The 23,907-nt window shown below is 34.3% G+C and overlaps 1 protein-coding gene across 8 annotated transcripts in view; it reads right to left on the bottom strand.

Moving 5' to 3' along the window:
• DLG1 (discs large MAGUK scaffold protein 1) overlaps positions 1-23,907 on the bottom strand; it is a 276,957-nt gene that overhangs the window by 167,939 nt on the left and 85,111 nt on the right. For all 8 annotated transcript variants that reach the window (XM_045539998.1, XM_045539999.1, XM_045540001.1 and 5 more), the window contains exon 5: positions 9,578-9,742. In XM_045539998.1, the coding sequence (XP_045395954.1) occupies positions 9,578-9,742 (165 nt within the window). The remainder of the gene's footprint in view (positions 1-9,577; positions 9,743-23,907) is intronic.

Raw genomic sequence — 23,907 nt, 5'->3', positions numbered from 1 at the left:
TTGATAATTTACTGATTCAGTTTTTAAGTTGATAAGAAAACATCATAAGTCCCAACCTCAACTGTGTTTTTTTTAGATGTGGACTGACCAAATCTTGTTTATTGTGCTTACCAGTACCAACTAGATAAAGCCTACCAGAAAGCAACATTGTCAAACTACAACCTTGAGGTCCATTTCCATTCCTGGTTCTGCCAGAAAAGATGCTAATTTCATCTCTATGGTTTCTTCCCTAAGATACAGACATAAGTCCAAAAAGGGTTGAGAGTCATGTGGGACTTTTGGAGATGAAATGTTTAGTGACAGAGATTATAGCACAGAGCTTGGTGCTTCTTCCCAACGACTGTGCAGGCAGTAGTTGTACTTTGTTGCTCTAGACAGATTGATTCTATCTAAGTGGGGGTAATGGAATAGAGGAAAACATTAAACAGTGGACACAGAACTAAGAATCCCCTTCTGAAGGAAAAAATATGAAATCTCTTGAAAAAAAATTCAAGTTTTATTATGGACCAGGGACTTAATGAAGAACTGATTGGTGTAGTTTATACAAGCGCTATAGTAATTGGTTTGGCCTCCAAATATGTGCCTTGATTCATTTCTGATGAAAATCTAGGGAAAGGGGGGAAAAAACCCTAGAATTGATATTGGCTCTGTTATTCTGGATTAGTATGGATTAAGCTACTGAATACAAATGTTGGAAGCAAAGCTCCTACCTCAAGTTGCAAACAGTACCAATACAGACAGAATAGTAAGCCTTTAGTGTACACAGACTTCTAGAGAGCCAAAGACTTTAGGGGCACAATCTAAAGTTGACAGATCATGCCATCCCATATTTCCCCAGAGTACAGGGAAGAAATACTTCTCAATGTATGAATTTCATATTAAAATACATTCACATCAAAAAAACAACTTCAAGTTTTGAGAAAGATGTCCTGCAATCTGACCTACAAAATCTAGGGTCACCTTATCCATTGGCCAGTAGTTAGTACATGCATACAAAACCATGTATGTACCTAAAATCACAACTGGTTTCACATGATTTGTTTGGGAAGTGAAACGCAACCAACTATTCTTTGCTTTAGAATAGCCTCAAATATTATGTAGCAGAAATGAAAGATAAACTTCATTAAAGCAAAATTTAAATTCTTTATAGAAAAACCTGGAAAATCTATTTAAAATAATGAATTAAAAGGCATGAAAAATAATCACTATTAACATTTTAATATGATATACAAAGAATTAATATTCTTTTTCCTATATAGTTTTAATTTCTCTTTTTCACAGAGTAATAATACAATTTATAGTAGAATTATAGCCTAAACAATAGGAGACAGCTTAATTTAGTAAACTGAGTAGTTAGTTCAGTAGATTTTTATATAATGCAAAATATAATTATGAAATGATTCTGAGGAATGTTATTTTATAACATTAAATGGAAGTAAAGACAGTTAAAAGATTATACAGCAGAGGCCCTTAAATATTTGTACATGCTTCCAAACTCACAAACCCAGAAGTCTTTACGTACAGTAACAAAGGTTAAGTATTAAATAATCTTAATGAAAAAATTTAAAAGGTAAAGGATGAGAGAAAAAACAATATTGAAACTCTGAAATAGGCCGGGTTTGGTGGCTCACGCCTGTAATCCTAGCACTCTGGGAGGCCAAGGCACGTGGATCGCTCAAGGTCAGGAGTTCAAGACCAGCCTGAGCAAGAGCAAGACCCTGTCTCTACTAAAAAAATAGAAAGAAATTATCTGGCCAACTAAAATATATATAGCAAAAATTAGCCGGGCATAGTGGCGCATGCCTGTAGTCCCAGCTACTCGGGAGGCTGAGGCAGTGGAATCGCTTAAGCCCAGGAGTTTGAGGTTGCTGTGAGCTAGGCTAACGCCACGGCACTCACTCTAGCTCGGGCAACAAAGCGAGACGCTGTTTCAAAAAAAAAAAAAAAAAGAAACTCTGAAATACTAAAAAACAAAAACCAAAACAATTACTAAGTAACCACAAAGCCAAGGCATTGTAAATACAACATAACAGGCATTTTTGTCACCCTTTTAACCTTTATAATCTTGGAACCTGCAGCCTCAACGGCCACATGGGGGCCTCCAGATCCCCAAGTGCTTCCCCTCAACCGAATCCAAACTTCACAGAACAAATCCCTTTATTATTATATAAAAGTTTGGATTCAGTCAAAAGGCTGCACTCAAAGATGCAGAAGGCCACATGATTGGGCTATTAAATTCCAAAACATACAACTGTACTGAGATAAGACATGACTGAACTGAAAATACTGATATAATAACATGGATTTTTTATTTGTCTAGAAAAACCCTGATCTCATATACATACATTTATTTATTCACAAATTCCTTCTGTATGAGCACCATCTAGTGGTCAAACTGTATGCAAACTCTACGTGCTCATTTTAGTACACCAGGTCCATCCAAAACAGATAAAATTCAACATTTTAATATGTTCCAGAGATGTAAGAACAAAGATGATTTCAAAAGTGCTCATTATATATTCAAAACAGGAAAGATTCTATTCCTGAAGCATTCAGTTCAAAAGGCGTATACTTAGTTACGACCATTTTCCTGCCACCTCCATTACTCACAATTTTTGAAAAATTACTGAGCTGCTTGTGATTTCATTTTAGAGTATTCTCGGTACTCAGTAGATGAAATATGTCCTGGCTCAGAGACATACTTATTTAGCACAATCGTCTGCTCATCTAACCTGTTTTCTCTTTGATTTCAAGTCAATTTTAACAATGTTTACTTTGCATATAGTAGTTTTAACACAATTTTCCTTGCCATTGAAGACAAACCAAATATGAATTCTTTTGTGTCTTCAATGCTCCCTGCAACCTCCTATATACCTAATAATGTACCTATTGCCCTCCTTATCACTTCATCTAGATTTCAATCTATTTGGAAAAAGGCTGGGGTTTTGTTTGTTCAACTCCAGATTTTGACCGCTTTTTCTAATTTCCAGCTTATTTTCAGTTTTAGAAATCTTGACACTGTTCCTATGCAACCCCCAAATTTACCCACTACGTCCTTCTCTGTGAAATTAGGATTTTTTATCAGTATACCTAAAATTTCTTTCTTGTGACTCTTCTCAACACTGTCAAGTTTCCCTTTCAGAATCTTAAATCACAAAATCATAATTACCTTTATATTAAGCCCTGAATAAAGTATCTCATTCACTATCTTATTTCATTATTTCAGTAAGGAGAACTACCACCACCACAAGAATCTAAAAGATTACTTCACAGCATGTTTCATGCTGGCAAACCCTTCATAGGGCCACTCATCAGCTCAAGATAGAGATCCTTTACACCCTGCCCTCATTGCCTAATCAGCACCTTAAGTAACAGCAATAATATTATGAATTTTCATGAAGTTCTACGGTTTCCTCTGATTATCACCCTCCTATCACATTTATTTACCTCAGTAACTACTGGCTCCTCCTCTGACTTGGCATCTTATACATATCTTTCAATACCTTGTTCAAATGTCAACTTGCTTTTTTCAGAACACTCTAAGATAATTTCTCCCTCTATTTTTTCATACAGTGTCATAAACTATCTTTCCATAAAAAATACTCATCACTGAAGTCTGACAATGTTACTAGCATATGTTTAATAAATGTTTGCTAAAATCATGTATTGCCTGACAAACAAAACTAATATTCTAGCAGCTGATTTTTAAAGCATCTATTAAATAAATTTTATTTTTTTACCATTAGCTTTTATTAGAATTGTGAAGATTGACGCAGTGCTTAATTTACATTCAACTCAGCAAACCACTACTATTCAAAGATACTTTTTCAAATCACAAAAATAATAATTCATATACCAAGTTCTATGTACAGCATAATACTAAAAGCGGGAAAGCTCCGTATGTTAGTTTTTATTTTTAAAAAGAAGCTGCTAATAGGATAACTAACACTACATTTTAAATAAAATATATTTCATTGTTGAGCTTCTAACATTTTTCTGGTTTTTAAACAATTAAAATAAAAAATCATTAAAATTTGCCTTCTTATGCCAAAGTAAGTTATTTTTCTTTAATTCTGGTTTTCCAACAGAAAGTTAAAGGAACCCTAACCACTTTGCCATTATCCCTACTTACTCCTATCTATTCCACCCCCTTAAATAATTATTTCCTGAGGTACCTGCCAAAGTAACCTATGAATGAAATAGGGGAGGAAGAAACTTCCCAAGCAGGACAGCCTTAATAACTCTTAAATTACAATTGTATCAGAACACAATCTGTCAAAAAGTATCAAGAACTTAAAAAAAATGCTCATATGCTTTTGACCCAGTAATCTGACTTCTGGAAATCCATCCAAAGGAAATACCCAAATACTTTTTATGTCCAAAGACTATTCACTGCAGCTTTCTTTGCAAAACAAGTTTAATAAAAATAATATCAAGGATCAGACATGTTCATCAAATTATAGTACAAATACACTATGTAATATTATGTATCAAGTTTTGAATTTTTAAAGTTTAAGTTTTTTAAAAACTTGATACACAATATTACATGGGAAACATAAACAAGAGAAAATGTATGTAACAAGTTTATAATAGGAAAAATTGTAATTTAGAAATAGATGAAACAGAATTTAGATAATTTCTTCTACTGGGAATGAAAATCCTTATCAATTCAGTTGCCAGATATAAATCAGACAGCAGGCAGGCAAAAGGGTGGGGGGACAAGTTGCTTTACTTCACAGCCCCAGGGGATTATTTATAACTGCTTCAGAGACTGCTGTTGTTAATATCCAACAAAAGAAAACTGAAAAAGCCAGCAAGAGAATGGCCTATAAAGATGGTCAGGTTTTCAGTTGCTTCTCAATGAGACTAGTTGGATTATTACCACAGTACACTAGGATTCCTTCATGCTAGTACTTTCTTGGTCTTACCAGAATGAATCAACAAAGGTTTACATACAATTACATAAAGACTGTCACTCAACTAAGGCAATGATAAAATGCCAGCAACTGTAAGATGTATACCAATTTCCAAAAAGATAAAATGTGAAAAAGGTGTCCTATAACTGATGATAAAGGATATTTTAATTTTTGTAACATACTCCTTTAAATAAGCCTCTGTCAAATTTGTCTTTAAAAAGCTGCTGGGGACATAATCCTTTATCATGAAATTCACAAAAAGCAACTGTATGCAAAGAAAAAGAATTTTAATACAGATACCAAAAGAATCAGGTAAAACTGACTGCATTCTCATATAGTAAGGAAATTAGGGGAAAAAATGAATCAGATTAAGGAAGCAAGTGAGAATCTTATGAGACTAATAACGCTTTCTATCAATACTGGAAATAATAAGCCTCACTCCAGAATCAAGACTTGAAAAATGTCACAAATTTACTTTAAAATACCTCAATACAGGCCAGGCCTTTAAAATACCTTAACACAGGCTCATGTCTGTAATTCCAGCACTTTGGGAGGCTGAAGTGGGAGGACTGCTTATGGCTAGGAATTCAAGACCAGCCTGGGCAAATTAGCAAGACCCCATCTCCATTAAAAATTTTAAAAATTGGCCAGGCGTGGTGGTGCACACCTGTAGTCCTAGCTACCCTGGAGGCTAAGACAGAAGGATTGCCTGAGCCCAGAAGTTTGAGGCTGCAGTGAACTATGGTTATGCTACTGCACTCCAGCCTGGGCAACAGAGTGAGAGCCTGCCTCTGGGGAAAAAAAAAAAAAAAAAAAAAAAACCCTCAACACAGCATGGTAGTAGTTGTGGTGGTGGTGCAGGAAAATACCTCAACACAGCACAATAGTAATAGTACAGTTGTCCCTTGGTACACTTGGGGGATTGGTTTCAAGACTGCCCAAGTATACCCAAATCTGTGTATATACAAATCTGCACATGTGAAGTCCTGAAGTTGGCCCTGTATATACAAAAGGTTGGCCCTCTGTACACTTGGGTTTTTTCAATCCATGTTTGTTTGAAAGAAATCTGCATATAAGTGGACCTGTGTAGTTCAAACTCAATGAAAGGTCAACTGTAGTAATAGTAGTAGTGGTGGTGGTGCCATGTTTCTCAACTTTGGCTGTAGATAAGACACACCTGGGGAGCTTGTAAAACTCTCAAAAGCCAGTCTGCACTGAAATTTACATCCCAAGACTGATCAGCTAGTATTTAATTAGAAAAGTTTTATTTAGAGATGGCTGCTATAAGATTTTTGCCATATTAATCTTTTTTTTTGAGACAAAGTCTCGCTCGGTTGCCTGGGCTATAGGGGCATGGCATCAGCCTGGCTCACAGCAACTTGAAATTCCTGGGCTCAAGTGATCCTCCTGCTCTAACCTCCCGAGTAGCTGGGATTACAGGAGTGTGCCACCACGCCCGGCTAATTGTTTCTATTTTTAGTTGTCTGGCTAACTTCTTTTGATTTTTACTAGAGGCGGAGTCTCACTCTTACTGAGGCTGGTCTCGAACTCCTGATCTCAAGCGATCCTCCTGCCTTGGCCTCCCAGAGTGCTAGTGTCATATTAATCTTTGATCAACACCAAAGGTTTTCCCAACTGAAGTGGGCTTTCATTGATGAAATTAGTGGCTTATTAAATAGCAATATGGGATTTCATTGGTGAAATTCATAGTATTTCAGTTATATACATTAGCTAAATTAATCTAGAGACACAATCTATCCTTGCATAAACAAAAGAGAAGACTCTGACAAGGCCTATACCCTTAGGGATGACACGCTGGGTTTAACTGATGTTCTGGGTTAACAAAATCTTGACTCTGGAATATTGTTTTATCTGCCTAGGGTGAAAATTTTATTCAACAACAGAGAGCTGGGGCTTCATCATATTTAAAGAAGAGGCTACATAAAATATTTTATGCATGCTGACTGATTGTCCGGTTAAATGTCTGTGTCAAAATCTGCATACATAGCAAAGTAAATAAACATCATACCCAAGAAAACACCTACCAAAAACTGAAGAGTTGGCTGAAGAGTTGGCCATGTGCAAATTGGCTTTGGTTAATTTGTAACAATGAGAATGACCAGAAATTCAAAATATCAGAAACAAAAGAATTATACATATCTTGGGAGGGGTTTTGGACTAAATAAATAATTAAAATAGATCAATCCAATCAAGAGAAAACAGGCATAGGCTGACAAGAATAGCATATACAACAGGAGGAAGCGCATGGGCTTTAAGTGTTCTAAGGTTCTTATATTTATTGTTCAGAATAAGAGTAAAAGGTATTTATTGACTTTAGACTTTTTAAAGTTAAAAGGTATTTATTGACTTTAGACTTTTTAAAGTTAAAGTTATATTAAAATTTCTAGAATAACCATTAAAGAAGAGAAAAAGAATTAATAACTTCCAAACTAATAAGAAGGGAAAATGAACTGAGAAAATACAATCCAAAAGAAAACATGAAAGGAATAAAGTCTCTAATATTTAAAAATTAGGAAACACATTTCTAAATAACTCGTGGGACAAAGACAGAAAATCAGAGGATAATAACACATTACATATTAAAACTTGTGGGATACAGTTAAAGTGCTATTTAAAGGAAAGTTTACCAAAAATACTATTAGAAAAGAAGGCTGATAATCAATGCAATAAGCAACTGACTTATGAAACTAGAAAAAGAAACAAAATAAACTCAAAGGAAGCAGAAAAGAAAAAATAATAATAAGAGAAGAAAGGGGAAAAAGATAAAAGAACTGTCTCTGCCACTAACAGGCTACTAATTTTTTACTCTGCATAATTCTCATTTAGTTCCCCAAGGGAGGATCCGATTGCTTGCATCAAACATAATCTTTAATTGATATGTAGACTATCCTACATGTATATTTATGTTCACATACATACATATGCATGTGTGTATATATGTACATAAACATGTGTATATATGTATGTAAAAGGAGAATGGGGGGTTCGGGTGGTGGCACAGACAGGGCAAGGACACAAGGGAATTTTTTATTTAAAAGATGTTTCTTTGAAAAGACCATCTTTGAAACTGACCATCCTTTGGCAAGAATGATGAAGAGAAAAAAGGTAGAAATAAACAATATTATAAATTTAAAAAGGGCCATGCCTACATATGCTATAGACATAGAAAGATAATAATATACTATTATCAATAATAATTTGAAAATACATATGAAATGAATATTCCTAGAAAAAAATAGCCTAGCAAAATCAACTTTTAATAGAATATCTGAATAGTACTATAACCATTAAAAATGTTAACCAGCAGTATGAAATCATCCCTCAAAGGGAATGATAAAACCCAGGTAAGTTTTACTAGTAAGAAATGATCCCTACTCACAATACATAGAACCAAAAAAGAATTAGTATTCAGAAAATATAAAGAACTACAAATCAGTAAAAAGGATGATCCAATATAATAATAAGCAAAAATCTTAAATGGGCATGTCACAGAATAGGAAACCTGAATGACCAATAAATATATCCCACTTCATTAGTAAACAGGGAAATTCACTTAAAATTCATAATCAAAAACAAAACAATGGCAAAAATAAGACTAACAAGTATTGATGAGAATACAGATTAATTAAAAACTGTTATATACTGCTACTGAACATGGAAATTATACAACTACTGAAAAACAATCTGGCATTATCCACAGAGATGTGTGTGTGTGTCTCTCTCTCTCTCTCTCTCTCTCTTTCTCTCTCTCTCTCTCTCTATATATATAAACCTGTGTTTTTTGAAGCACTTTTTATATTAGTAATAAACTGAAAATAAATCCACATCTATCAAAAGTAAGATAAACTGTAATATATTCATAAAACAGAAACCTCTAAAGCAGTGAAATTAAATAAGTCTCAGGAATATAATATTGAACAAAAATAATACCAGCTGACTATTATATATAGTACAATTATATTTATATAAAGTTTAAGATATGCAAAATAAACAATACATTGATTAGAGATCTAAATACGTGGTAGAACTTCATGAGAAAGAATAAATACCAAATTTACAATTGTGGTTACTTCTGAGGAGAGAGATGATAGGATCAGGAAAAGTTACATAATGGACTTTAAGGTAATGTTAATGCTCTTTTTCTGTAGCAACTAATATTTAAAACAAATGTTTAAAACTGTTTCAGTGTGTAGTATTTGAAATACAATAGTTATTTTCTTTATGGGAACTTTTAGACAAAGATAGAATCACTGAATAAAATTCATTTATAAAACATACTTTAAAAAAAAAAAGGTGATTTTGAGTCTGGGCAGGTGGCTCACACCTGTAATCCCAGCACTTTGGGAGGCCAAGCGGGAGGACTGCTTGAGGCCAAGGAGTTTGAGATCAGCCTGAACAACATAGTGAGATCTGTCTCTACCACCAAAAAAAAAAAAAAAGAAAGAAAGAAAGAAAAAAGAAAAGAGAAAAGAAAAGTATATTTTTAGAATACTAATGAGTACCATGAAATTCTCCATAACTATGAAACTAAAATCAGTTGGGGGTGGGGGGAAGGGGATGTTCACGAAAGAATAGTTCTGAGCATGAGTTATAACAAAAGTAATATATACTTCATAGCAGTAACATAGTTATTATCCTACCTTTACTGGTGAAATATGAGAATGAGAAACAAATCCATGGACATTCTCAATCTCTGACAGGTTCTTCTCTGAGACATGAACCAATTCTGGACCTATCACCTCATTGGTGATTTGTGGGGAAATGTGCTCTTGAGGAGGTGTATCTTCATCCTGATAACGATATTTCTGTAAAATAGAGAAAACAAATAAGAAGAAGCCCTGAAAAGCAAAGTGAGTTTACTTCAAATCATGGTTTTCCTAACTAGCAAAATACTCAATATTTAACAATATGAAAATTATTTTTACGGTTTAATACATCAAATCTGAGGAAAATAATATTTCATTTTAGAAGTGATGTCAGTAATTTAATAACATGATTTAATCTGATTATTAAAAATAATCCGAAGCTAGATGAAACCTAAATACTGATTTTCCCATTTCTTACCTAATGTTAGCTGAACCATATATCCTCTAAGACATTAGCTATTTAAATGAAGTCAACCTGAAAAGCCAAAGTTATTCAGCTAAATTATTCTGGTTTTATTTTTCAGCTAACTTGTATAAAAATGACTTAAAAAACCAGTCATTTCAATTTCTAACTGAAGATTATTCCAGTTGATAATAGCATTTTTCTTTTACCTACAAAATAATCTCTCTTCTCACACACCCCCATGCAATCTATTTTTAAAAGATCAACTAGTATTTGAAAACCAAAGCTACCTCACACTATACACAAAAATAAATTATAATTATGGGAAATAGGAGAAAATATAGTGCATGTTTCTCAACTCAGGCTGAGAAAGTCTATGTATAAACAAAACCAAAACAAAATAGAACATTCTCTTTCCTATCACCTCCAAATAAACCCATCCATAAGGAAAAGGCACAATAGAAAAAAATTTTTCAACAATAAACAAAGGATTATTAGCTACTATAAGCTGCTCTTGTAAATGGTTTTTAAAAAGAATAGTAGTCAGCAAACAGGGACATTCAAAAAAGGCATACAAATGGGTCAGTAAACTTAGAAAAAATGCTCAAACTTCTTTAGTAAGCAAAAAATACGGCATCAAACATTCAGAGAAATGGACATAGATCATCATGGTAGAGATCTTTTTCTGGAGGGCAGTTTTGTAATATGCTTCAAAAGTCCTGAAAATGTTTCCACTCCTTGGTCCAGTAATTCCACTTCTAGGAATTAATCTGAGAGACAGTATCAATGAGGAGCATAAATACTCTTTGTGTATAGAAAAAAAATGTACATTTATAAACACACAAAAAATCTTGACTGCTGACAGTTACCATACAACCTCCAGCATCAATTTTTAAACAATATCCTTCCAGAAATGGTACAATTACATGGAAAACAACAATTTGCTTACATTAGCTAGCTTATTTAACATAAGAAATCTGTTTTTATATGTAATTGCAATTATTTTCAAAACCAATGTCAGGCTGAAGTTAACATAAACATAAAATGTAACAGTTTATATACTCAGTTGAGTAGAAGCAACATCTCAGTACTCTCATACCTTAGTAGTAGACATAAGGAAGAAAATTTGGTACCATCTTTTTAAACTTTATAGGTACTTCCACAATTTAGTATGTACTTTAGGGACAGATACATGCACAGGGATATTACTAGAGTGTAGTTTGGAATAAAAGAAAAATTGGAAACAAACTGCCTATCAATAGACTAAAAAAATGGCTAAATAAATTATGGTATACCCATCCTAGGAAATACTATGTAGAAGTTAAATTGGTTAAAAATCTACTTCTTCTAATAGGAAAAGTTGAAGACACAGATTATTGAATAAAGGAAAGCATGCTTCAAAACTATACATAGATATCACAATATATACTTATTTAATATATAAAATTATATATACATAAATATATAAAAACTATAAATATATAAATACATACACAATTTGAACATTTTTAAGCAAAGCAACAGTGTATGTATATATTAACATTATATATGTATATGAGTGTGTGTGTGTATGAGAGAGACAGAGAGAGAGAGAGAGAGAGAGAGAGAGAGAGAGGGAGGGAGGGTTTGTGTGTATCTCCATATCCATGAATGTACATAAGTAATTTGGGGGGATATGAAAGGAATTAAAACAAAAAATGGTTCATCCTGAAAAGGGAAAGAAGAAATCATTGTTTAAAATTATGTCCTTTAAGTATCTTTTAATCTATAAGTTTCTCCTTGATCCCTTTTTATTCCTTATAATTACTGAAAAACTCAAGGCATTTGACCTATAGGGGTTCCCATTAAAATCACTGCACACTCATGGGTCATTCAATGTGGTCCTTTGGCTTCTGTATTTCTTTAAAATGGGCAGCTGGACACAACAACTGGCTTAGTCTCAAGTCAATTCTTTTGATTAAACTATAGGTGTTCTTTTATCAGGAAGCACATAATGTCTGGTTATCTCTTTTTGTGATGTTAGCAGCTCTTGATACTCATGCCTAAATCAAGTCATTCACTGGGAGTTGCAAAATGGTGATAGTCTAATTCTAAATTTTTCATTAATTTGATGAAATACATGTATTAAGATATAACTCTCTTTACCTACTATTTGGCTACCTGTTGGTATGGTTCACAAAGGAATAACAGTGAAAATGCTTGAATTCGTCCCTTCATTTACTAGTTTTCAAGATAGATTAAAAAATTGGCTCCCTGTCATCCTCCTAAAATGATCAATTAGGTTTCTATCAATCATTCAATGCAATCCCTATCAAAATCCCACCCCGACCTCCCCCTACCCCCAGAAATCAACAAGCTGATCGTAGTATTCATATGGAATGGCAAAGGATCCAGAAAAGCCAAAACAATCTTTTTTTTTTTTGAGACAGAGTCTCGCTCCGTTGCCCGGGCTAGAGTGCTGTGGGGTCAGCCTTGCTCCCAGCTCAAACTCCTGGGCTTAAGCAATCCTTCTGCCTCAGCCTCCAGAGTAGCTGGGACTACAGGCATGCGCCACCATGCCCGGCTAATTTTTTTATATATATATATTTTTAGTTGTCCAGATAATTTATTTCTGTTTTTAGTAGAGACGGGGTCTTGCTCCTGGTCTCAAACTCCTGACCTCGAGCGATCCTCCCGACTCGGCCTCCCAAAGTGTTAGGATTACAGGCGTGAGCCACTGTGCCCGGCTGCCAAAACAATCTTAAAAAAGAAAAACAAAATGGAGAACTTACACCTTCTGATTTCAAAACTTACTACAAAGCTACATTAATCAAGACTATGGTACTGGAATAAGGATAGACACATAAATCAATGGACTAGAATTAACAGTCCAGAAAGATATCCTTACATTTATGGTCAATTGCTTTTCAACATGTGTACCAAGACATAGAAAGAGAAAGAAAATCTTTTCAGCAAATGATATTGGGACAACTGGATGTAAAGGAATGAAATTTAGATCTCTTCCTTACACTATGCACAAAAATTGACTCAAAATGGACCAAGACCTAAATATTAAATATAAGAGCTAAAGTTATGAAACTCTTAGAAGAATACTTAAGTGTAAATCTTATGACCTTGAATTAAGCAATGGTTTCTTAGTTATAACATCTAAAGTATTAGCAACCAAACAAAAACAGATAAATTGGACTTCATCAAAACAAACTTTTGTTCATCAAAAGCTACTATTTCCACTACAAGAAAGTGAAAAGACAACTGAAAGAATAGGAAAGAATACTTACAAATTATATATTTGGTAAGGGTCTAGTATCCAGAATACACAAGAAACTCTTACAACTCAACAATAAAAAGACAACCCAATTTTAAAACGGGCAAAGGATTTCAACAGACATTTTACCAAAGAAGATATACAAATGGCCCATAAACACATGAAAAGATGTTTTACACCATTAGTCATTAAAGAAATGCAAATCAAAAGCACAAAATATGACTTTACACCCAATAGGATAACTACAATAAAAAAGACCGACACTGATACATGTTGTTGAGAACATGGAAAAATGAGAACGTTCAAAATTGCTCATGGGGATGCAAAATGACACATCTGGTCTGGAAAATAGTTTGACACATCCTCAAAAGGTTTCACTGGGTTGTTACCATATAACCAAGCAATTCCACTCTAGAGAATTGGAAACATCCATCCTAATAAAAACTTGTACATAAATGTTCACAGCAGCACTAGTCATAAAAGCCCCCAAATGGAAACAATCCAAATGTCCATCAATCTATGAATGTATAAAATGTGGTATATCCACACAATGGAACATTCTATAAAAAAGAATTAAGTATTAATATATATTATAAAATGGAACCTTGAAAACGTTATGCTAAGATAAAAAAGACAGACACAAATGGCCACATATAATTCCATTTATATGAAATGTTCAGAATAGGCAAAATCATAGAGCCAGAAAGTAGATTAGTGGACGACAAACACTGGGGAAAGAGAGAAATGGATATCAACTGCTAGTAGATATGAAATTTCTTTTGGGGGTGATGAAAACATTCTGAAATTAGTGGTGGTAGTTGCATAATCTTGTACACAGAACTGTACACTTTAAAAGAGTAAACTTTATCATATGTCAATATCTTAATTTAAAAATTATTATTAAAATTATCATTATAAATTGATGAATTACACAGATTTGGTTTAAATCCACCACAGATGTCCTTTTTTGAAGTTCAAATTGTCATACCTCTAGCCAGTAGGAATCTATTAGTTTCTAAATTCCCTTGTACTTGTACCTTTAAGAGAGAACCTAATATAACAAAATACAGTTACCAAAGGTAAATTCTATTATTTGTTATATGTTGAGCATCCCTAATCTGAAAATATGAAATCCTAAATGCTCCAAAATTTGACAGCACCAACATGACACCACTAGTGGAAAATTCCACAGGAGACCTCATGTGACAGGTCAGAATCAAAAGGCAGTCAAAACTTTGTTTCACGCATAAAATCCTTAAAAATATTGTATAAAATTATCTTCAGGCTATGTGTATAAGGTGTATATAAAACATAAATTTTGTGTTTAGATGTAGGTCCCATCCCCAAGATATCTCATTATATAAATGCAAATATTGCAAAATATGAAACATTTTTGGTCACATTCTGTCACAGTCTGTTTTGTATTGCTATAAAGGAATACCTGAGACTGGGGAATCTAAAAAGAAAAGAGGTTTATTTGGCTCATGGTTCTGCAGGTTATACAAGAAGCATGGCACCAATATCTGCTTCTGGTGAGCTTCAGAGGGCTTCCAATCAAGGTGGAAGGTGAAGGGGGAGCATGTGTGTCACATGGTAAGAGAGGAGGGGAGGTGCCACTCTTAAAACAACCAGCTCCTGTGTGAACTAACAGAGTGAGCACTCACTCATTACCACCATGGGAAGGGCACCAAACTATTCATGAGGGATCTGCTCCCATGACCCAAACACCTCCCACTCAGCCCTGCCTCCAACATTAGAGATCCAATTTCAAAATGAGATTTGGAGGGAATAAATATCCAAACTATCATAAGCACTTCAGATAAAGAATACTCAAGCTGTAATGATTCCAAAAAGGGAAACCTTGGGTTCATTAAAATTATTTGAGAAAGTATTTCCAAATAGCTTTCAGACCCACCACTTACACTGCATAGTAATATTCATCAGCATTTCTTACTATCTAAAGGTTGATCTCAATCTATTTCCAAAATTTTTTTAACATTGAAAAAGTCATATAAAACCATTTGCTAATAGAGTAGAACTTAGAAAACTAAAACCTTCCACAAAGATGTTCCAAAATTCTAACTTACTTAATACTTATTAATTACAAAGTGATGATGAGGGTATAGGAATGAAGGAGAAAGGACATTCAAAAATGACTAGATTAAGAACATTCTAAACACATTTCTCCATCTTTTTAAAATGCTTTTAAGGCGGTATCTTTGGTATAAAACCTTCCACTCTCCCTAATCTTGGTTAACAATATTAGCAATATTATTTTACTTACTTCTGAGAGTTGAAATTTGTTTTAATTTGGAATGTGACCATGTAACTGCTTCACTGCTATTAGATAATTTCCAGATATCTTTCTTTAGAAACAATCAGTTTCTGATTATGGAAATGATATAGGTTTCCAAATATATTAGAAAATTTAAAATGACTAAAATTAAGACCAAAAATTTACTAAGTAGTAGCACAAGGTTCTTAAATCAATCACAAACAATTGAACAAATATAATTATTAATTTATAAATATCTTTCTATACTTATATTTATTCAGTAAAAAAATTAAAAAGGAATATTTTATACCACATACTGCTCCATGCACTCCAACATACTCCATTTTAAGAAAAACAATGAGACATTAACATAAAAGCAGTGGTAAGGTTTAATGTGAATTCTTGAAACAGATGAGGATTAATATGTGTTGATAAATAGAGACAGAACCACCATCAATCTGGAACCCAACTTCCAAATTTCAACAAAACTCGAGGTGCTAGGTGTATAGTGTGGGTGTTTTTATGTACGGGGGATAAATAAAACTTAGATGTTCATATAAATATTTTAAATGTTTGTAAAAATTCAAGGATAAGTGCTAGTACAGAAATGAGAAAGACCATATAAACCATTAGGAGAGAGAGAAAATTAAAATCAAAAAACAAAAAAACCTCCTGAAAAATAGCAAAGTTAACAAATGGGAGGTAAGAGTTAAAACAAATGCACGAAAACCATGATAAATATTAATACAAGATTGAATTTAAAAATGTGATTAACAAAAAATGTAAGCACATTATATCTGAATTGAAATTCTATAAAATTAAAGCTAATTCCTGAATTTTTGAGGAAGATGAAAATCTTCCAAAATCATTAGACAATCAGATTACAGAATCTGACAAAACAAGAGATCAATTTTGCTTTGAATATGAATTTAAAAATGTTTTGGAAGGGAAAATAGCAAACTGAATCTAACAACATAAAGTGAAATGTGTTCCAAAAATACAAGGATGGTTCAATTTTAAGACATTCATATATCTACATATTGAATGAATAGATCAAAGAACAAAATTCATATGATCATCTCAATAGATGCTTTAGAGCGACCACCTAAGCATCTGCCAAAATTTTATAAGCATTCCTGATTTTAGAGGAAGCAAAACTTGAATACAGAAATATAAAGAAATGTTTAAAGCATCTACCAACAATTTAATGGTGAAAGATAAGAAGCATTCTTATAAAGTGGAAATTAAGGCAATATCACCTTATTCAACATTTTTCTAGCATTTCTATCCAATACGCTAAAAGCAAAAAAAAAAGAAAAGAAAAAAGAAAAACAAAAACAAAAAGAAAAAAAGGCATAACTGTCTAAAACTGCCAAAAAAAAAAAACCAAAAAAAAAAAAACCAAAGTGTAAACGAATTATAAAGAAGTGTGAGCATTTTTTCTGAAGAGATGTTCATAACTTTAATCAGTTTCTCAAAGGAATTTGGGATAATCACTTTAATGAGTGTGTGTTTGGCATGGGGGCTGCTATCACTGTCAGAGAATGATCCAGCATAATCATTTTTAGATCTGTGGTAAAAAGTGGTGGGCAACTGTGAGATGGGGAAGGGAAAATATGTGTATTAATATTATAAATAAAAACTTAAATTTGAAACTAGTGTGCAAATTCATCACCTCTTATGTAATGATACAAGTTATTGTAAATGAAAAAAGCTGAAATCCAGTGACAGTCATAATTCTAGTCACAACTTTCACTTCACTTAAAATACAATCACATGTTGTTTAATGACAAAGATACATTCTGAGAAATGTGTCATAAGGCAATTTTGTTTTCGTTGTATGAAAATTATAGAGTACACTTACAGAAAACACAACTAGGCTATATGGTATAGCCTATGGCTCCTGGGCTACAAACCTGTACAGCATGTTACTGTACTGAATACTGTAGACAACTGTAACATAATGGCTAACATGTATCTAAACAGAAAAGGTACAGTAAGAATAGGGTATTATAACCTTATGGGACCACTGTCATATGTGTTGTCTATCACTGACCGAAACCATGTGTTATGTGGTACCTACCTGTATTAAATTATGAAACCTTAATTTTTAAATGACTGGATCTATAACAATTTTTAATAGAAATAAGATTTTTTTCTTAAAATGTTTATCTAAAAAAACTTTTGTAGTTTCAAATTTTACTAGTCATAATGAGATCTAAACCTCCATTGCATAAAATACTTAGAAAACTCTGTCACAATCATAAACTTTTGCAAACAGTACTGAAATCCAAAGATTACAGTGACACCTTATAAAGACCAACATTTCCTACAAATCAAAATTAGGACATTTTACATCCTAAAACTGATCTACAAGCTAATACTATATTTCACCAACTCCATCCAGTATACCATCAAATATAAGATGTCCCACTAATTATATGTACCTCCCAAAACAAAACAAGGTCAAATAAATTGTTAAGTGCATCAATTAATTGCAAATAATTACAAATTTGAGATAAGTTAAAATTAGAGAAAAGTACATCTCAAAATCAATGAAATACATGAATTTAAAACCACAGAAATTTACATTTCTTTTCAAAAATCATTACTTTCATTTTTTAGATCTTTAACAATGAAAAATTATCCTTTCAAGAGCAAAACTATACTCTTGATTTCAAGGTTAAAATAAATGGCCTCCTTCAGGGAAAAAGAAACTGGCATTAAATTGTGTCACTCAGGCAGGCTAGAGCCACAGCAAGTAGTAATAGTATACAAAACTGGCAACACTAGAATTAAAACAGGGCTGGTGGGTGCCCAAACAATACAGAAGATACTTTTAGGATGGGCAAGGAAGGCAACAGAATCTATCACCTGGCAGAGAGCCATGCTGGGTTGGGAATGAATCTCTCTGTGGCAAAAACCCTGGTGCAGGTGCTTATTTTTAATTTTCTTAAATAGAGTACAAAGAATTCCTTCCTTCCAGGGTAGCACAAGAGCCAAGAAAGAGCTTTTCTACTTTCCAGCTAAAGGCTCAGGCTCCCTTGTTTAGGGAAAATTATGTATGAATCAACATTACACTGACTTCATTCTTCTACTTACAAATTGCAAATGAGCTAACTACGGTACAAAAATGCATACAAAAATACTGTATTGGTTTTGTTCTTAATAGTGGTTTAATATAAAGCTGCAGGAAGAGGAACAGAAGAATCATATAACAACCAATATTAGATTGATTCAGTTTTCCTGACCATGACAAAAGTTGTTTCAGGACCAGCTAACAGCCAGCTGTACACAAACTTTCAAAATGAGGTTAACTATGGTCTTTGTAAAATATCTGCTGGTTTGTGATAGGAACTACAGTATAATTTTGCCTGTTCCATTAGTTTGTTTATAAAAGTATTATATCCATTAACTAGGGGCTGGGATGAAGATTTTAGGTACAATTAAACTACTGTCTGTGGTTAAACGATACTTAGTTTCTAACCAATATTAACAAAAACCAATCTATATAACTGGGGGAAACAATTTAGCAAAAAATTGATTACTGCCTGCAGAAGAATCAATAAATATCTCTAAGTAAGTATTTCTTCCAACTACAGTTGGCCCTCTGTATCTGCAAGTTTCACATCTGCAGATTCAACCAACAGCAGATGGAAAACATACAGAAAAATAAATAAATAAAAATAACAATAAAAAACAATACCAAAAAACTCCAATATGGTATAAAAACTATTTACATAGCATTCACATAGTATTAGATATTATACATAATCTAGAGATGATTTAAAGTACATCAAAGGATGTACGTAAGTTGTAAGCAAATACTATGCCATTTTAAATTAGGGACTTGAGCATCCTCTGATTTTGGTATCCTGGAGGGTTCTGGACCCAATCCCCTTGGAATACCAGGGAATGGCTGTATTCACTTGCTTGGAATAAAAATGAATTAAAAATCCCTGCAACCACTAACAGCAATTGCTGAAAGATTAAGATCCAAGGAGAATAGAATTACTAATTCAAACTTTTTAAGGAAAGAATTATGATATGCCAAGATAAGATTTCCACATATCAAATCCTCTTGAGCATGCTGAAAAGAATGTATTCAACCTTCATATAATAAAGCTATACATGTGAGAAACGGTTTGCCTTACCAATATTGGGACTTGCTATTATGCTTTCACCTTTCCCCTAGAAATAAAGCCTAGATTAGGGAAAGGGGAGGAACACAATACAAGTAAAATTGTGTTAAGATTTTACAGGAATACATAAATTTCCAGAATTGGCCATGACTAGATGAGACAAAACCCTGAAACAAAAACTATGATAGAAAAGAACATTCTTAAAAAATAATTCCTCAGGGCCGGGCGCGGTGGCTCACGCCTGTAATCCTAGCACTCTGGGAGGCCGAGACGGGTGGATTGCTCGAGGTCAGGAGTTCGAGACCAGCCTGAGCAAGAGCAAGACCCCGTCTTTACTAAAAATAGAAAGAAATTATCTGGCCAACTAAAAATCTATATAGAAAAAATTAGCTGGGCATAGTGGCACATGCCTGTAGTCCCAGCTACTCGGGAGGCTGAGGCAGTAGGATCGCTTAAGCTGAGGAGTCTGAGGTTGCTGTGAGCTAGGCTGATGCCACGGCACTCATTCTAGCCTGGGCAACAAAGCAAGACTCTGTCTCAAAAAACAAAAAAAAATAAAAAAAATAATTCCTCAGAAAGGACAAAAAAAAGAGAGAGAGAGAAACCAATACAAATGTAAATGCAAAATTCCAAAATAAAACATTAGCAAATAGAATTCAGAACATCAAAATAATACTGTAATCCAATAGTTAAATATCAATAAATCTTTGAATATAACTAGCCTCATTAAAAAGTCAAAAATAAAAAAAAATTAATGAATACCAAATAGTCAACCAATAAAAACATCCATTACTGATTAAAACTACATAACTATGTATAGTTATATATAACCATATATAACTGTAAAAGATAACTGAGAAGCCATAAAAAAAATGGCTGATTCATTTGACCAGAAGTTAAAAAATAAAAAACTACTAGAGAACATTTGTAACATTAATCCAAAGGACTAATTTCACAAACATATATAAAGACTATAAATCCCTCTGGCTCTCTCTCCAATGCATGGAAGAAGAATATTAAAGCAAACAATGCAGAGAATAGAAATGAAATACCTTTTAAATGTAAAAAAGATGTTTACCTACTCCCAAAATTATAAATATAAAAGGCCAGGCGCGGTGGCTCACGCCTGTAATCCTAGCACTCTGGGAGGCCGAGGCGGGTGGATCGCTCGAGGTCAGGAGTTCGAGACCAGCCTAAGCAAGAGTGAGACCTCGTCTCTACTAAACATAGAAAGAAATTATACGGACAGCTAAAAATATATATAGAAAAATTAGCTGGGCATGGTGGCGCATGCCTGTAGTCCCAGCTACTCGGGAGGCTGAGGCAGGAGGATTGCCTGAGCCCAGGAGTCTGAGGTTGCTGTGAGCAAGGCTGATGCCATGGCACTCTAGCCCGGGCAACAGAGTAAGACTCTGTCTCAAAAAAAAAAAAAAAAAAAAAAAAAAAAAAAAAATATATATATATATATATATATATATAAAACTACACTGAGATGCCATTGTCAAATATCCAAGTTTGATAACACACTATACTGATAAGTACATGGGAAAAACAAGCACTATCATTTATATCTGTGGAGTACACACTAGTATCACCTCTATGAAGAGCAATTTCACAACCTCTACCAAAATTATAAATACATATATCCTCTGACCCGATAATTCATTCTACTTTTAGGAATTTGTCCTACAGAAATATTCCCACGTGCACAATTGATATATGTGTAGGCAGTTATTCACTGTAGCATTGTTTGTAAAACTAGTAACTAAAAACATCCATCATTATATTCATCAACAATGAACTGTCAAAGAAATTATCCCTATCTAAATAAGAGAATATCATAAGCCATAAAAAGGTGAGAAAAGTCTTTAGGAATGTAAATAGGAAGAGCTCCAGAATATAAGGTTAAGTGGCTAAAACAAGTTCAGAACAGTATAGACTGTGCTCCTTTGTGCGTGTGTGTGTGTGTGTGTGTATGTGTGTGCATGTGTATGTAAGAGGGGTGAAGGAAAATACAAATATTTGCTTACATATGGATAAACTAGCATGCATATAAAACAGATGACTTTAGCTGCTTGATGAGAGGAGATTTGTACCCGGGGGAAAGGGTACAAATCTTTCATTTTTATATACCTTTTGGATTTTGAACCACATCAATATATTACTCATTCACAAACTTACCTTAAAAACTAAAAAAACAAAAACAAAAACAAAATTTTAATGAGTTGATACAATAATCACTATGTACAGGATATACTGTGGGGTTTTTTTGTTATGTTTTGTTTTGTTTTTGAGACATAGAGTGTTGCTCTGTTGGCCAGGCTAGAGTGCCATGGTGTCAGCCTAGCTCACAGCAACCTCAAACTCCTGGGCTCAAGCAATCCTCCTGCCTCAGCCTCCTGAGTAGCTGGGACTACAGGCGTGTGCCAACACAGCCAGCTAATTTTCTCTATTTTTAGTTGCCCGGCTAATTTTTTTTTTTTTTTTTCTATTTTTTAGTAGAGACAGGGGCTCGCTCTTGCTCAGTCTCGAACTCCTGAGCTCAAGCAATCCTCCAGCCTTGGCCTCCCAGAGTGCTAGGATTACAGACATGAGCCATTGCACCTGGCCCAGGAATATACTGTTATATAGCTGAAAAATCTAAGCAAATCTACTGAAAATTTAATAGAAGTAATTTCCCATATTTAAATGATAAATTAAAATACACATGACTTGGGCTAACACTCAACGGTGCTGAGAATCTGAACATGAATCTTACTTCTTTCCCTAATTGCATCTGGTTCTCTGAATAGCTGAACCTGGCTTCCACCACTGGACATTGCTATAGCACCAACAGAACACCAAGAGGTGTTCACAGTACTGCAACTCTAAACCACCCAAGCCTGAGGTCCCCAACCCCCAGGCCATGGACTGGTACCTGTCAGTTTCTCTGTGGCCTGTCAGGAACCGGGCTGCAAACCAGGAGACGAGCAGCAGAGGGAGAGCAAGTGAAGCTTCATCTGTATTTACAGCCACTCCCCATCGCTTGCATCACTGCATAAGCTCCGCCTCTTGTCAGATCTGCAGCAGCATTAAATTCTCATACGAGCGCAAATGTGAGGGATTTAGGTTGTGCGCTCCTTATGAGAATCTCATGCCTGATGATCTGAGGTGGAGCTGAAGCCACGATGCTAGCTCTGGGAAGCAGCTCCAAATACAGATTATCATTAGCAAAGAGGTCTGACTGCACAATAAATGTAATGTGCTTCCTGAATCATCCTCTCCCCTACACTCCCCCAACCCATGGAAAAATTTTCTTCCATGAAACCAGTCCCTGGTGCCAAAAACGTTGGGGTCCAGTGACCCAATGATCCAGGCCACTTCTCATGCAGAAACTAGACCTTTAAACCAACTGAGTCTGTCAGCCAGTTCTGGCTTCAGGGATGTTCTGTAACTTTTGATGTTTATTAAATTTGTTATCCCTAGCTGAATCTGCAAAGCAAATTAGGTAAAATTCCCTTTTAAAAATATACATGATAATTTAAAGCAAAAATCACAGTCTTATAGAGTCTATATAATATGTACGTAGATTTAATACATACAGATGTAATACATATGAAAACTATGGCATAAAAGATAGCGGGGAGCAGGGGATGACAGTGCTGGTAAATAGACCTATACAACTGCAAAGTATCTGCATTTTATGTGAAGTGGTACAATGCGAAAAGTTAAGAACATATATTGCAATCCTTACAGCAACTAATACAAAAATGCAAAGAGGCAGATAGCTAAGAAGCCAGTAGTTAAATTAAAAGAGAATACTAAAATATATCCAAATAATCCTAAAAGAGAAAAGAAAGGGAGAACAAAGCAACCAAAGGAGGACAAAGAGAAAACAAATCATTTAAAAAAGCAAACCTTGGCCGGGCACGGTGGCTCACGCCTGTAATCCTAGCAGTCTGGGAGGCCGAGGCGGGTGCATCGTTTGAGCTCAGGAGTTCGAGACCAGCCCGAGCAAGAGCGAGACCCCCGTCTCTACTAAAAGTAGAAAGAAATGATCTGGACATCTAAAAATATATATACAAAAAAAAATTAGCCGGGCACGGTGGCACATGCCTGTAGTCCCAGCTACTCAGGAGGCTGAGGCAGGAGGATTGCTTGAGCCCAGGAGTTTGAGGTTGCTGAGAGCTAGGCTGATGCCACGGGCACTCTAGCCCAGGCAACAAAGTGAGACTCTGTCTCAAAAAAAAAAAAAGCAAA

This window comes from Lemur catta, chromosome 1, assembly GCF_020740605.2.
Source record: "Lemur catta isolate mLemCat1 chromosome 1, mLemCat1.pri, whole genome shotgun sequence".
NCBI lineage: Eukaryota > Metazoa > Chordata > Mammalia > Primates > Lemuridae > Lemur > Lemur catta.
This window is presented reverse-complemented; position numbering and strand designations above follow the sequence as displayed.